The 15,343-nt window shown below is 42.8% G+C and overlaps 1 protein-coding gene across 1 annotated transcript; it reads left to right on the top strand.

Moving 5' to 3' along the window:
* The first annotated feature begins 3,622 nt into the window (after window positions 1-3,622).
* On the top strand, window positions 3,623-10,109 carry cldn7a (claudin 7a). Its single transcript, XM_069159180.1, has 4 exons — window positions 3,623-4,369; window positions 6,680-6,844; window positions 8,010-8,094; window positions 9,208-10,109. Exons 1-4 carry the CDS (start codon window positions 4,147-4,149, stop codon window positions 9,374-9,376), a joined length of 642 nt encoding a protein of 213 aa, XP_069015281.1. The 5' UTR covers window positions 3,623-4,146; the 3' UTR covers window positions 9,377-10,109.
* The last annotated feature ends 5,234 nt before the right edge of the window (window positions 10,110-15,343 follow it).

Raw genomic sequence — 15,343 nt, 5'->3', positions numbered from 1 at the left:
ATGATTTGGATTGACAGTGGGTTTTTTTGTACACAGTATCAGCGCACTGTAATTCAAGCAGTTGTTTCTAATGACATCTCCATCCATTTTTTAACACTAATTTCCCCAATAAATCAATATCTTTGGATTAAGTTTATTCATTATTAATTATAATGTGTGGCTGACAAAGATGGGGACCCCCAGCAGTGAATGCAGTCACCTCTTCTTTTACTTCAGCTGTAGGACACGACAAAACGGGTTTATAATCAGCAGCAGGTGAGTCACCTACATCATTTAAAATGTTTTTTTTTATTATTATTTATTTAAGTTGCTTGTGTGCTTTTCTGTACACAGTTTAATAACATCAGCAACTCTGCCCTGTGCAAATTGTGTACGATTTAAATATCTCCTGAAATAAATCGGTTTTAAACAACCTAAAAAGGTTTCAAATACCTCACAGAAAGTGAAAACCTAAAATAAAATCAAAGAAGTCAGACTGCCGAGATCCACTTAGAATTAAAGTGTTAGTATCTCCACAACCAGCCAGCTGAACCGAAGAGGTCATAACCACGAACGGCACTCGTGACTTTGTTTGCAGAGATTTGAGCAGATGAACAAAGTTCTGTTACAGGAAATCACCAGTTTGAGGCGCTGCAGGACAGACAACACAACACTGGATTCATTTGATCCTGGACCACCGGGTCGCCATGCCAACAGTGAGAACACTGAGAAAGTGAGTTGTTTTTTTTTTATTATGTATTTATGGCTTTTTTTTTTCCACAGTAAAATAAGGTACGTTTTTTTTTATGTTCTGATGTCAAATGAGCATAATTTTGTTGTGATGTCGATAATACATTTGTGGCAGTTTTAAGATCAAACTGGAGGAGCTAGGGATGTTGCCAAGGGCGACATCTGAATGGCCATTAGTCAGTAGCATTCACTGTATATAAAAGTGGACATAGCTCTGAAAATTGAGACTTAACGCGGAAGTTCCCTAAACTGCAATACCACCGAGGGCCACCGGAGGTTGGCTCCGAAAAGGCTCTGGCCCCATAGACTCCCATTGAACTTCTCATTGTTCTCGAGTCATTATAATGTCATTCACTAAAGTAGTTTTCTGGTGGTCCATCTGAAAACAATTTGGTCGTTTATTACAACTCGTCCAGATATGGTCACGTCTGGCCGAATTGAAGGCTTCAGAATGGGCTGTCAGAAGGAGCTAGTTAGGTTGCAACTAAAACAAAATGGAAAACAACTAAAAAAAAAAGATATACAAAACAATCAACAATATGACACACACACAAAAAAAAAAATGACGTGACAAATACGGAGACACAAAATGACCACAAAGAGATGAATGACAACATGTATGAGAATATCAAGAACCTGGGCCTTAAATTTGAAGGATGTTTTTACTCGTTTTATGTCTTCTTTTTTTTTTTTTTTTAATCTTTGCTCCGGTCCATTAGGTTTTATTACATTCCACTTGTTACACTGTCGCCATCGTCACACTCACTGATGTGCAGCATGAAGCCGCAGAGTCTGTGATTGTGTTCATTGAGCCCAAATATGTTTCTCCCCTGCATGTAGCACTTGCCAAAAACTTGAGAGAAAAGAGCGCCTCGTTGCCTCGGAGGGGAGACGAGAACAATGAGCCCATAAGTCCAGGAATCTCTCGGTCCTGCCCCGCTGCTGTACAAAAGACCAGTCTTGTTGCATAAGAAGACTGAAGGTGGAGAAGACGGGGGACGGGGGACGGGGGGGACGTGGAGAGACGGGCGCCAACCCCCTCATTTGTGCACTCTGGAGCTTTTCAGGGAAAAGCCGCGGGCCCAGTGTGTTTTATTGCTAATGCCTCAGTGACTTCCAAGGGCACTTAAAGGACTTCAATCATTGGATTTGCACTCCGCTCTCACTTCAGACCCAGAGGAGGCACCGGGAACGGGAGGGAGAGCCCACGGGGGAATGCTGTCGGTGCCCCTCTTTTGAGCTGATTTAGCTGTTTTCCTTTGCACCTCCTATTGAGCGTCGAGCAACGGCTGAACCGGCGAGACAAATGTGTGTTTACGCTTTTAAAGACGAAAGTAGTAAAAGAGGAGAGAGAGCAGAGGGGGGGGAAGAGCAATCTTCTCTTTGTGATCTTTGCTGTGCGGGACCTGGGTGGAAAAGCAAGCCAAGAGGACATCAAATAAATCAGGTCGCCAGTAGCAACGGCACTGGTAGGCCCGAGGCTGGCCCCCGATCGTCTCCCTGCTCATCTTCCTCCTCCACTTGTCACACGGAGCTTTGTGTTCACCTGTCTTGTATTTTTCCTCATCGTTTTTTTTCTTTTTCTTTTTCAACTTTCCCCCCCCCAAAACCACCCTCTTCCTCTTCTTCTTCCTCCCCCTCCTCCTCCTCCTCCTCCTCCTCATCAACTTTTATATCAAAGAGAAACAGATTCCTTAAACTACAAGGTCATTCCTCCCCAGCAACAACGGCGCTTTTGTTGTGCTCGGCAGCAAAGACTCGAGGCCCGTTACACAAGCCTGGATACAGTAGAGGGGCGGGAGGGGGGGGGGGGAGTTATGGTGAGAGGCGAGGTGGGTGAAAGGGGAAGGAAAGGGCAAGAACGTGAGAAAATGAGACATCAGAGCTGGGCAGAGGAGATGGAGGGGAGAGGGTGGGGAGGGGTGGGGGTGGGGGGGGGGCAACGGAGCTGTTGGAGAAAAAAAAAAAAAAAAGCTCATTACACGTTAATTACAAGATCCAGACAGTAGGTGAGCACGTTCCCATTAACCTGGCGGCAGGGACGACTTCCTCCAGGATTATGGCTTATTACTTCCTCTCCCTTTGCTGTGGGACTGTTGTTTGGTCACGGTGTGAAGCCAACACACACTTGCAGCGCCGGCCTGACCTCTGACACAAGACAATGCTTGCTATTGTGTAAATGAGGTTGTTGGTTTTTTTTTTGTTTTGTTGTTGTTGCCCGCCCACCGCAGGAAGCTGCTACAACTGCATGTTCATGAACTCGGATCAAATACATATATTGTAAAGGTAGTATTAAGCAACTCCGGGTATAAAATGCTGACGTATCATTAATGAATACAATGCCCCCCCCCTCCCCCCGTGCGTGTATTGTGAAGCTTTCACTGTCTTGACGGTGTGAATCTGAGTTACACCATCAAACATAGACTCCGACTAACCAACACTGCTTTTCGGGGTATTTTTTTTAAAAAATTTTCTGGTTGTGAAAGAATGCCGTCTTGAATTGGCTGCACAAAAAAAACCAAAAGTGGCACATTGGTCCAATCCTTGTACTGACTTCTAGTTAAAAGCCTGCTGGAACCGGTTCTGCTTTGTACTTCAATGTTCCCAAATGTTTTCAAAAGTTATTTTGATAAGTATGACTCGAATTCAATTTAAACTTTTTTTTTTTTTTTTTATCATTGAACTTGATTGCACTTATTTTTTTTTTCATCTTTAACCTTTTGTCTGTAAACTACTTTGAATCTAATCTGTGTAAGATCAAGTGCGACATAAAACTCGCACTGAACCCCGAAGTGTCTTTTGACACGTTTAAACCGGATAAAACGTCGTTTCCTGCAGTTCGTGTTCGTTAAGCAAACGATGAATCAATAGTGGGCTGACTTTAAGGGGCAATAATCAAAATGTCCGCATCTTACTTGCGCCAATACTTTCGCTGTAACAGATGAAATATCAAAAGTGAAAATGGATGAGCGGTCTTGGTCACTCTGCGTGAAGTTGCTGTCACGACGCATGAAGAAAGTGACAACGTGTGGAGTGGAAAGACAACCTGTTGCTTTACTGGACACGGAGGGAGACAGAGAGAGACAGAGAGAGAGAGAGAGAGCTGCGACTCCACGCATCAGCGGACACGATAATTACACACCCACTTTCACACCGTCACCCACATCTTGGATGCCCATCCCCGACTGAAGACCCCCGGTACTGAGCTCTGCAGAGACTCGGACTCTTACCTGCGGCTTCAGCATCCTTTAAGTGACTTTTTTATATATATATATATATCAGAGCTCAACAAACTTTTCAGGAGCTTTTTTTTTTTTTTTTTTTTTTTTAACTTGGAGAAGGTGAATCGGACACAGGATTCTTTTTCCTTTTTTCAAAGTTGACTCGGGAGAAGAGGACTCTTTTTTTATTTCAAGGATGGCCAACTCTGGTATCCAGCTGCTGGGGTTTTTCCTGTCGTTAATCGGCATCGTCGGGCTGATTATCGGCACCGTCCTGCCGCAGTGGAAGATGTCCGCGTACATCGGGGACAACATCATCACGGCGGTGGCCATGTACCAGGGACTGTGGATGTCCTGCGCTTTTCAAAGCACCGGGCAGCTCCAGTGTAAAATCTACGACTCCATTCTGCAGCTCGATAGTAAGTTGTGCTTTTCGGTGAGCCGAGACCCCCGCCGGAGGAAATGACGACATATTCACGTGAATGCAGCCTGTCAAAATAAGAGCGCGCCGGGTTTGATAGCTTTCGCGCAGAAGTTGATGAAATCCCGTGTTGTCTCGTTTGACTTGGTCTTCCAGCGTTGTGCTGTCACGCCTCGCACACACACACACACACACTCTTATTCACGACTCCACCTGCAGACGCACCTGCTCCTCCACCTCCACCTGAGCTCCTCAATGGAGCGCACTGTTATCCCGGATTAGGTTTACCTGCCGCCTGGAGGGGGGGGGGGTGCGCGATCACATTCTTTTAAGTGCAGCTACAGCGGTAGTGTCTTTGTCTGTAAGGCTTCCTTTTTCTTTCTTTTTAATGAAGGCAGGTACAACCTCCAGGAGAAAAATCAAACTTCACTAGTGCATTGTCCCATTTTAGGGGGAAATCCTCCACCCTATCGCGCAACCTGCACACCCGGGTATAGTAGATGACACATTATCCGGGCATCGTTCCACCACCCGTGATGTGACCGTGTTGCATTTGACACGAGGTGCCGAGTCCCTCTTTTTGTCCGTGTGGTTGTGCCTTGTTGTCAAAATACAGTAACTAAGCTATATATGTATTGCTCTTTCACCAGAGGCATCCTCAGTGGAACGAAGCTAGACTACATGTGAATATGAATATGAATATGATTCAGTGGAATGGGGACTGAAAAGAAGTTTTGCAGGCAGGAATACACACCAATTAAGAACTCCTGATTTATGCAGCACCCGTTGTTCACCGGGAACGCTCAGGAATACTTGTGGGTACACAACTTATCTATACCAACAAAACAAAAAAATGCCAGACAGTGTTACTTCTTTTACAAATACTGTGAAATTGGACATTTCCCCTAAGCTTTTCATTGTAAAGTCCATATTCTTGCGTGGAAGGGATAAATTCATTGTCTACTACATCTAGTAATTAAGCTTAATATTTAGCTGGATCACCTGCCAGGAAAAGTAAACGACCAGCTTTGTGTTTCAGACTCTCGAGGGTGAGCGGTTTGTGACAGTCTTGATTGTATGAGCTGACATTTAGAAAGTGCCTCAAGGTGCGTCTGTCCTCTGTATCTGTGACCCCGTGTCAAAATGTGTTGTTTTAATCTGGCCACGACCCGACGGGCTCGTGAGTCTGTGGTTCTGTAGGACTGGTTTCATGCAATTAGCGACTTGTATTCATGTTGCCGCCGCGTGCGAATAATTCTCAAGAACAAGAAAAATCCAAAGTGTCCCTAGAAGTGAGCGATGCAGGGAGGGAAGCCGTATTACAGAGAGTGTAATCAAACCACCAAACATGTCAGGTGTAATTGGTTGTTTTGTCGTCTCGGTGGATTTCTGTGATGTAACCAGATTTGTGAAACTGCAAAACTACCGAAGACTGTTCGGTACCGCCATCGAGAGCGGTGTGCAGGAAACTGTGCATCCTGCTGCTGACTAATCCGCCCTATTGTTTCCTTTTTCCTCACGGCTTTATATTCAGCTTTATATCCTCTGTCTCTCTCTCCCTCCATCCATCCATCCCTCCATCCATCCCTCCATCCATCCCTCCCTGACTGTCAGAGGGTTTTGTTTGTTTGTCTGGGCAGGGCAGGGATGGCCTAGGCTGGCACAGACTGGTTCTAGGTGGACAGGGTGGAGGGAGGGAGGGAGGGTGGAGGGGAGGGGAGGGGGGGGGGGGTGCACACCCAGTGATAGGTTTATAGGATGAAGAGGGGGGGGGGGTGCCGACAGATACTGACACTGGTGTTTCAGAAGGCCTCCACATACTGGGTGGAGAAGGGGGGTGGGGGGGGGAGAGTCAGGGACAATGAAAGAGCGTGAGATGTGTTTCTCCCCTCTGTTTGTGTGTGTCCTTGTGTATCCCATGGTTTCCACTTCCAGGAAAAGCTCACATTAAAGTGTCCTGTCAGGCTAATGTGAATGTAATTCACAACCTCCGGACATTAAGCCTCTCTGGTAGGTCGGAGCCTGTTTAATAGCCGTAGCACTTCCTGATCTGAGCTTCCAGATTTGCATTTTGCAAATAAGATGATATGACTTTTGTGTGCTCTTAAGTGTTTGTTTTTTTGTTGTTGTTTTTTTTTGTTGTGCAAATTGCAGTATTTATTTATTTATTTTATTTTATTTTCTTCAAAACTCCTACGTTTAGTCGTTGCCCCCCCCCCAGAACAGACCAAACGCACTCCTCTTCCTGCACTGCGCTCCGGCTCCTTCGTCACCCTGCGTTTTCCTTCCCTCCCTCCGTCCGCCGCAGGTTCTCTCCAGGCAACTCGCGCCCTGATGATAGTCGGCATCATCGTGTCCGTCGCGGGCCTCGGCGTGGCCTGCATGGGCATGAAGTGCACCACCTGCGGAGGAAGCGACAAACTACGCAAGTCCCGCGTCGCCGTGACGGGAGGCATCGTCCTGCTGGTGGGAGGTGAGCGCGGAAACCATCACGGTGTAACGCAGACAGGGCAGGGAGTTACTTTATTAATCACACAAGGGGGACGGGTTGTTTTTTTTCTTCTTCTCGCTACAGCAAGCGTTAATAGGTACAGGAAAGCAATAAAACAACGGTAAAATATTAAATATAAAAATGCACAGCGTATACAATAAATAGAATAATTCAATTAAAACGAACTTCAACAACAGTGCAAAGATTTAAACAAACAAGAAGAAAAAGATAGCAAAGAGCTCAATCTCCCGAAGACCAGCTGGGATTGACGGGTGTCAGGATGGAAAGCACCCAAAATGTTTAGTTTTTCATTTTTAAGCGCTTTTAATCTCGGTGGGGGGGGCGGGGGGGGTGGGAGGGAGAGGGGGGGGGGGGGGAGGCGTTCGGGCTCGGACGCGAGCGGCGGCGACGGTACGACTTTTCAAAATCGAAATATAGGACAACGCCACAAAATGTAGGAAACGCTCGACAGCTTTTAAACGAGGCTACGACGTGGACGGAAATGTGTTCTTTTCGTTTCATCGGGTGTTTGGTTGAAGACGGCCACAACTGACGGTCGACGACGCTCGTCGATAGAAAATAAAGAGATCGCCGTTATTGGGATCCACTCATGAGCATACGTACGGTAAAATGTTCTCAATAAAATGTTTAAAAAAAGTGGTGGCGCTAGAAAATTCAAGGGGCCGCCAAATTCATTAGGACACGTCGGCTGATGCTGAACATCAGCGTAACGTTTGCGCCCGGTCCTTCTGATCGACATTTCGCTGACTGTGCAAAAAAAAAAGAAGCTATGGGGATCATTTAGGGTACCACCAGAGTGGTCCGGTAATACCACGGGAGGTACGTCATTTTCATGAAAACACGGCCGCTTAAGATCTCAAACAAGGAGAGTTTTGACCCCCCCCCCCCCTCCCCTCCCTCCCGGCCTTCCTCCCACTCATCTGTCGGATCCTTCGGAGGTCATGAGACCGAACGAGTCCCGGCGCCGACTGCGGTGTAACGGCCTCTGAAGAGAAACATGTAAGAGCTAAAGTGTGCCGGAGTCGATAGGTAGAGCTGCCCCGGTGACTGGAAAGGAGGTGAAAGCATGTCTGCTCTCTCTCTCTCTGTCTCTCTGTGTCTCTGTGTCTCTCTGTCTCTCCCTCAGGACTGTGTGCCATCGTGGCGTGCTCCTGGTTCGCGCACAACGTCATCCGGGCTTTCTACAACCCCTACACGCCCGTCAACACCAAGTACGTGATCCTAACGCAGCGGGCGCTCTCCCGACCCGTCGTAGCGTTTGAAACCATTTTTTTTTTTTTTAACGCGAAACGAGGTCCCGACGTAAAAGTGAGCGCCCGCGCGCGCCCGCGAGTAAAACCGCACGTCGGTCGACCGCCGCTCGGCCGCGTCGTGACCATTTCAAATGAAGATCCGATTCTGGGTTTGCAGCAGTAGGAAGTAACTTTTATTGAAATGAGATTTGAATGAGGTTTTTTTTTTTTTTTTTTTTTTTTTGGAACGACTCGCACGAGCTGCTTTTACCCTCTTTGACGTAAACCTTCGTTTGGTACGTTCCATGTGGATGTTGTACTTCGGGCTCCACCACGCCGAGCAGCTGCGGTGGTTACGAATTGCACAACGCGGATCCAGAATTTACACGCGGCAGCAACAAGTTTAAATCTTGTGATTGTTTACTTTTGCAGATTAAATTAGATGTAACGTAATTGCAACGGAGTTACGATCCCTGACCGATATGAAATGCAGACGCGTTAATGAATCATTCATACACCTCAAATGATAATAATAATAATAATAAACGGTAGTCTCGCGTACTTACATTCTTGTTACTTTTTCTTTTGTACATTTTTCCTCTTGCGGATGGCATTATTGTATATCTTGAAGTGAAAAAGAAATAACTCCGTTGCAAATCAGATTTTATGAACAAAAGCGCTCCTGCTCAATTCACTACACTGAGTGGTTTTGCTGTTAGTCTTCCCTGGTCGCTAATATTAGCTCACGTTGGTCGACTTCAGGTAGATATTACTACTGCAACGTCAGTTTTCTGACTTTCTAGACTTTTTTTTTTTTTAGCAGTATCCCATAAAAATGACATATGTTGCTACGGTGACTACTGTTCACCAAATGTTAAGGAGTTTTGCTTCGAGGAGCAAAAAAACTGCACACATGTTCCGCCGGTTTTTACACAAACTTCCATTGACGTTCCCGAAATAATAAAACAGAAGTAACATCAAATGGAGATTTAAACTTGGGCCAGATGTTCAGTTCGTTTGTGTACGTCTTTTTTTTCCGGGCAGTAAAAAACAACAACAACAACAACAAAAGCAACCTTCTCGTCTGTGCAGGTTTGAGTTTGGCGCCGCCATCTTCATCGCCTGGGGCGGTTCCCTCCTCGATGTCCTGGGCGGGGCCATGCTGGCCGCTTCCTGTCCGAGGAAGAAGCAGGTCTCCAAGTACCCGTCCGTCGGCGGCTCCCGCTCGGGCCCTCCGAGCGGCAGCAAGGAGTACGTCTGAGCCCGGCAGCCCGGGGCTTCAAAAAAAAAAAAAAAAAAAAAAAGCAGCTGACTGGAGAAGTTCCCGCTTTGTTGTAGCGCCGGCGAGGAGTAAAACCGAAGACGCGCGGGGCAGCTCCGAATCCTAGACAGAGGCGGGGAGGACTTTTTTTTTTGATCAGGCGGGCCTCTAATGAAACTTTCCGATTATCACGCGGGGCGCCTCTCAATTGTTTCATGAAGGATGTCTTTCACCCCCGTCCACACATTCCGCAGTTGTTTACAAGCGGTCCTCACAAATACATGATAATTGGATCCCCGGGGGCTCGCTGTGTAGGGTGAGCGTATGGCCTCGGGCCTTCCCTACCGCAGCGCTCAGCGCTGCTCTTCATACCGGTCTGTTACAAACGCTGCTCACACATGAAATATTTGAATCGTGCCGTCAGCGCGCCTCCGACATCAGCCGCCACCGCCGGATTCGACTGCCTCTATTTATTTTGTCGACAGTAGGTTCTTCGCTCCTGTAGATTTGCGCGGTAGTTCACTGTGGCCCTTTTTGTAGCTTCCAGGGATCCTGAAGTTTGTATTTTTTTTTATTTGTATTGAGCGTCACCTGTTTTTTTTTGTGTTTTTTTTTAAATGTCATAGTTTTATACACTCGGCTCTTCCAGCAGATAATGGTGTAATGGGAAATTGTTGAGGGAATATTTTTAACATGTCCAGCAGCACTTAAATAATAAAGATACTGCAACATTTGTCAATTGTGTCGTCTTTTTCAATTGTTGCAAACGGAAGAGCCCGGTTTGAAGAAAAGGTCCAAAAATTGAAGGGTCCTAAAGACTAAATTTAAATTCCACTACAGTGCTATATCAAACAACAGGACAACGTACAATATCAAATTCATGTCATTCTTTAATATTACTTGAGGAATATTTTGATTTTAAGGCGCAACCACCGAAATATTTCGATCACAGCGGACTTGCGAGGAAGGAAAACTGCTCCCAGAGCCTCGGATCGAGCTTCAGGTGGACGGGGCGCTGATACGTGGAACCAGTTACTCTCCGACACTGCAGGCGACGTGTTCCCGCTGGCAGAAACAGAAAACTGCTCCACGTGTTCTCTTTGGAAAGTACACTGAATCATGTCGTGGATCGAACAATGAAAACTGCAAAGTCATCAGTCCACGGAGGAAAAAGTAGAATGATCACTTTTGGACAACATTATGTTGTTTACGTTACAGTATGATGTTTGTTTGCAGTTTTGGACGACACTCTAAGGGATCACATTTTTTTGCGATTTTGGCAGCATACTATAGTGTGATGTTTAAATCGCGTTTCGGACCGCGTAAGAGAGACGATGGTGTTTTTGTCAATTCTGACTTTTTGATCATATTTGGGACGACATGCTATAGTATGACTTTTTGGTCATATTTGGGACGACATGCTATAGTATGACTTTTTGGTCATATTTCTGACGACATGCTATAGTATGACTTTTTGTCCATATTTCAGACGACATGCTATAGTATGACTTTTTGGTCATATTTGGGACGACATGCTATAGTATGACTTTTTGGTCATATTTCTGACGACATGCTATAGTATGACTTTTTGTCCATATTTCAGACGACATGCTATAGTATGACTTTTTGATCATATTTGGGACGACATGCTATAGTATGACTTTTTGGTCATATTTCTGACGACATGCTATAGTATGACTTTTTGTCCATATTTCAGACGACATGCTATAGTATGACTTTTTGTCCATATTTCAGACGACATGCTATAGTATGACTTTTTGTCCATATTTCAGACGACATGCTATAGTATGACTTTTTGGTCATATTTCAGACGACATGGTATAGTATGACTTTTTGATCATATTTGGGACGACATGCTATAGTATGACTTTTTGTCCATATTTCAGACGACATGCTATAGTATGACTTTTTGATCATATTTGGGACGACATGCTATAGTATGACTTTTTGATCATATTTGGGACGACATGCTATAGTATGACTTTTTGTCCATATTTGGGACGACATGCTATAGTATGACTTTTTGTCCATATTTCAGACGACATGCTATAGTATGACTTTTTGGTCATATTTGGGACGACATGCTATAGTATGACTTTTTGACCATATTTGGGACGACATGCTATAGTATGACTTTTTGGTCATATTTGGGACGACATGCTATAGTATGACTTTTTGTCCATATTTGGGACGACATGCTATAGTATGACTTTTTGGTCATATTTCAGACGACATGCTATAGTATGACTTTTTGTCCATATTTCAGACGACATGCTATAGTATGACTTTTTGTCCATATTTCAGACGACATGCTATAGTATGACTTTTTGATCATATTTGGGACGACATGCTATAGTATGACTTTTTGTCCATATTTCAGACGACATGCTATAGTATGACTTTTTGTCCATATTTCAGACGACATGCTATAGTATGACTTTTTGTCCATATTTCAGACGACATGCTATAGTATGACTTTTTGATCATATTTGGGACGACATGCTATAGTATGACTTTTTGATCATATTTGGGACGACATGCTATAGTATGACTTTTTGTCCATATTTCAGACGACATGCTATAGTATGACTTTTTGGTCATATTTCAGACGACATGCTATAGTATGACTTTTTGGTCATATTTGGGACGACATGCTATAGTATGACTTTTTGGTCATATTTCAGACGACATGCTATAGTATGACTTTTTGGTCATATTTCAGACGACATGCTATAGTATGACTTTTTGGTCATATTTGGGACGACATGCTACAGTATGACTTTTTGTCCATATTTCAGACGACATGCTATAGTATGACTTTTTGGTCATATTTCAGACGACATGCTATAGTATGACTTTTTGGTCATATTTGGGACGACATGCTATAGTATGACTTTTTGATCATATTTGGGACGACATGCTATAGTATGACTTTTTGGTCATATTTCAGACGACATGCTATAGTATGACTTTTTGGTCATATTTCAGACGACATGCTATAGTATGACTTTTTGATCATATTTGGGACGACATGCTATAGTATGACTTTTTGATCATATTTGGGACGACATGCTATAGTATGACTTTTTGATCATATTTGGGACGACATGCTATAGTATGACTTTTTGTCCATATTTCAGACGACATGCTATAGTATGACTTTTTGTCCATATTTCAGACGACATGCTATAGTATGACTTTTTGATCATATTTGGGACGACATGCTATAGTATGACTTTTTGTCCATATTTCAGACGACATGCTATAGTATGACTTTTTGGTCATATTTCAGACGACATGCTATAGTATGACTTTTTGGTCATATTTGGGACGACATGCTATAGTATGACTTTTTGGTCATATTTCAGACGACATGCTATAGTATGACTTTTTGGTCATATTTGGGACGACATGCTACAGTATGACTTTTTGATCATATTTCAGACGACATGCTATAGTATGACTTTTTGGTCATATTTGGGACGACATGCTACAGTATGACTTTTTGATCATATTTCAGACGACATGCTATAGTATGACTTTTTGGTCATATTTGGGACGACATGCTACAGTATGACTTTTTGGTCATATTTCAGACGACATGCTATAGTATGACTTTTTGATCATATTTGGGACGACATGCTATAGTATGACTTTTTGTCCATATTTCAGACGACATGCTATAGTATGACTTTTTGGTCATATTTCAGACGACATGCTATAGTATGACTTTTTGATCATATTTGGGACGACATGCTATAGTATGACTTTTTGGTCATATTTGGGAAGACATGCTACAGTATGACTTTTTGGTCATATTTGGGACGACATGCTATAGTATGACTTTTTGGTCATATTTCGGACGACATGCTATAGTATGACTTTTTGGTCATATTTCAGACGACATGCTATAGTATGACTTTTTGGTCATATTTCAGACGACATGCTGTAGTATGACTTTTTGGTCATATTTCAGACGACATGCTATAGTATGACTTTTTGGTCATATTTGGGACGACATGCTATAGTATGACTTTTTGGTCATATTTCGGACGACATGCTATAGTATGACTTTTTGTCCATATTTCAGACGACATGCTATAGTATGACTTTTTGGTCATATTTCAGACGACATGCTATAGTATGACTTTTTGGTCATATTTCAGACGACATGCTACAGTATGACTTTTTGATCATATTTGGGACGACATGCTATAGTATGACTTTTTGGTCATATTTCAGACGACATGCTATAGTATGACTTTTTGGTCATATTTGGGACGACATGCTATAGTATGACTTTTTGGTCATATTTGGGACGACATGCTATAGTATGACTTTTTGGTCATATTTGGGACGACATGCTATAGTATGACTTTTTGGTCATATTTCAGACGACATGCTATAGTATGACTTTTTGGTCATATTTCAGACGACATGCTATAGTATGACTTTTTGGTCATATTTGGGACGACATGCTATAGTATGACTTTTTGGTCATATTTCAGACGACATGCTATAGTATGACTTTTTGGTCATATTTCAGACGACATGCTACAGTATGACTTTTTGATCATATTTGGGACGACATGCTATAGTATGACTTTTTGGTCATATTTCAGACGACATGCTATAGTATGACTTTTTGGTCATATTTCAGACGACATGCTATAGTATGACTTTTTGTCCATATTTCAGACGACATGCTATAGTATGACTTTTTGTCCATATTTCAGACGACATGCTATAGTATGACTTTTTGGTCATATTTCAGACGACATGCTATAGTATGACTTTTTGTTCATATTTGGGACGACATGCTATAGTATGACTTTTTGACCATATTTGGGACGACATGCTATAGTATGACTTTTTGGTCATATTTCAGACGACATGCTATAGTATGACTTTTTGTCCATATTTCAGACGACATGCTATAGTATGACTTTTTGTCCATATTTGGGACGACATGCTATAGTATGACTTTTTGGTCATATTTCAGACGACATGCTATAGTATGACTTTTTGTCCATATTTCAGACGACATGCTATAGTATGACTTTTTGATCATATTTGGGACGACATGCTATAGTATGACTTTTTGTCCATATTTCAGACGACATGCTATAGTATGACTTTTTGTCCATATTTCAGACGACATGCTATAGTATGACTTTTTGTCCATATTTCAGACGACATGCTATAGTATGACTTTTTGATCATATTTGGGACGACATGCTATAGTATGACTTTTTGTCCATATTTCAGACGACATGCTATAGTATGACTTTTTGGTCATATTTCAGACGACATGCTATAGTATGACTTTTTGATCATATTTGGGACGACATGCTATAGTATGACTTTTTGTCCATATTTCAGAACGACATGCTATAGTATGACTTTTTGGTCATATTTCAGACGACATGCTATAGTATGACTTTTTGGTCATATTTGGGACGACATGCTATAGTATGACTTTTTGGTCATATTTCAGACGACATGCTATAGTATGACTTTTTGGTCATATTTCAGACGACATGCTACAGTATGACTTTTTGATCATATTTGGGACGACATGCTATAGTATGACTTTTTGGTCATATTTGGGAAGACATGCTACAGTATGACTTTTTGGTCATATTTGGGACGACATGCTATAGTATGACTTTTTGGTCATATTTCAGACGACATGCTACAGTATGACTTTTTGGTCATATTTCAGACGACATGCTATAGTATGACTTTTTGGTCATATTTGGGACGACATGCTACAGTATGACTTTTTGATCATATTTCAGACGACATGCTATAGTATGACTTTTTGATCATATTTGGGACGACATGCTATAGTATGACTTTTTGTCCATATTTCAGACGACATGCTATAGTATGACTTTTTGGTCATATTTCAGACGACATGCTATAGTATGACTTTTTGATCAT

The sequence above is a fragment of the Embiotoca jacksoni genome, unplaced genomic scaffold, assembly GCF_022577435.1.
Source record: "Embiotoca jacksoni isolate LCO1_2020_lvr unplaced genomic scaffold, fEmbJac1.0.p SCAF_24, whole genome shotgun sequence".
NCBI classification, from domain to species: Eukaryota; Metazoa; Chordata; class Actinopteri; family Embiotocidae; genus Embiotoca; species Embiotoca jacksoni.
This window is presented reverse-complemented; position numbering and strand designations above follow the sequence as displayed.

Coding starts and splice junctions, on each gene's coding strand:
- cldn7a (XM_069159180.1), top strand. CDS start 4,147: ATGGCCAACTCTGGTATCCAGCTGCTGGGGTTTTTCCTGTCGTTAATC. Junction 6,845..8,009: donor CATCGTCCTGCTGGTGGGAG/GTGAGCGCGGAA, acceptor TCTCTCCCTCAG/GACTGTGTGCCATCGTGGCG. Junction 8,095..9,207: donor TACACGCCCGTCAACACCAA/GTACGTGATCCT, acceptor TCGTCTGTGCAG/GTTTGAGTTTGGCGCCGCCA.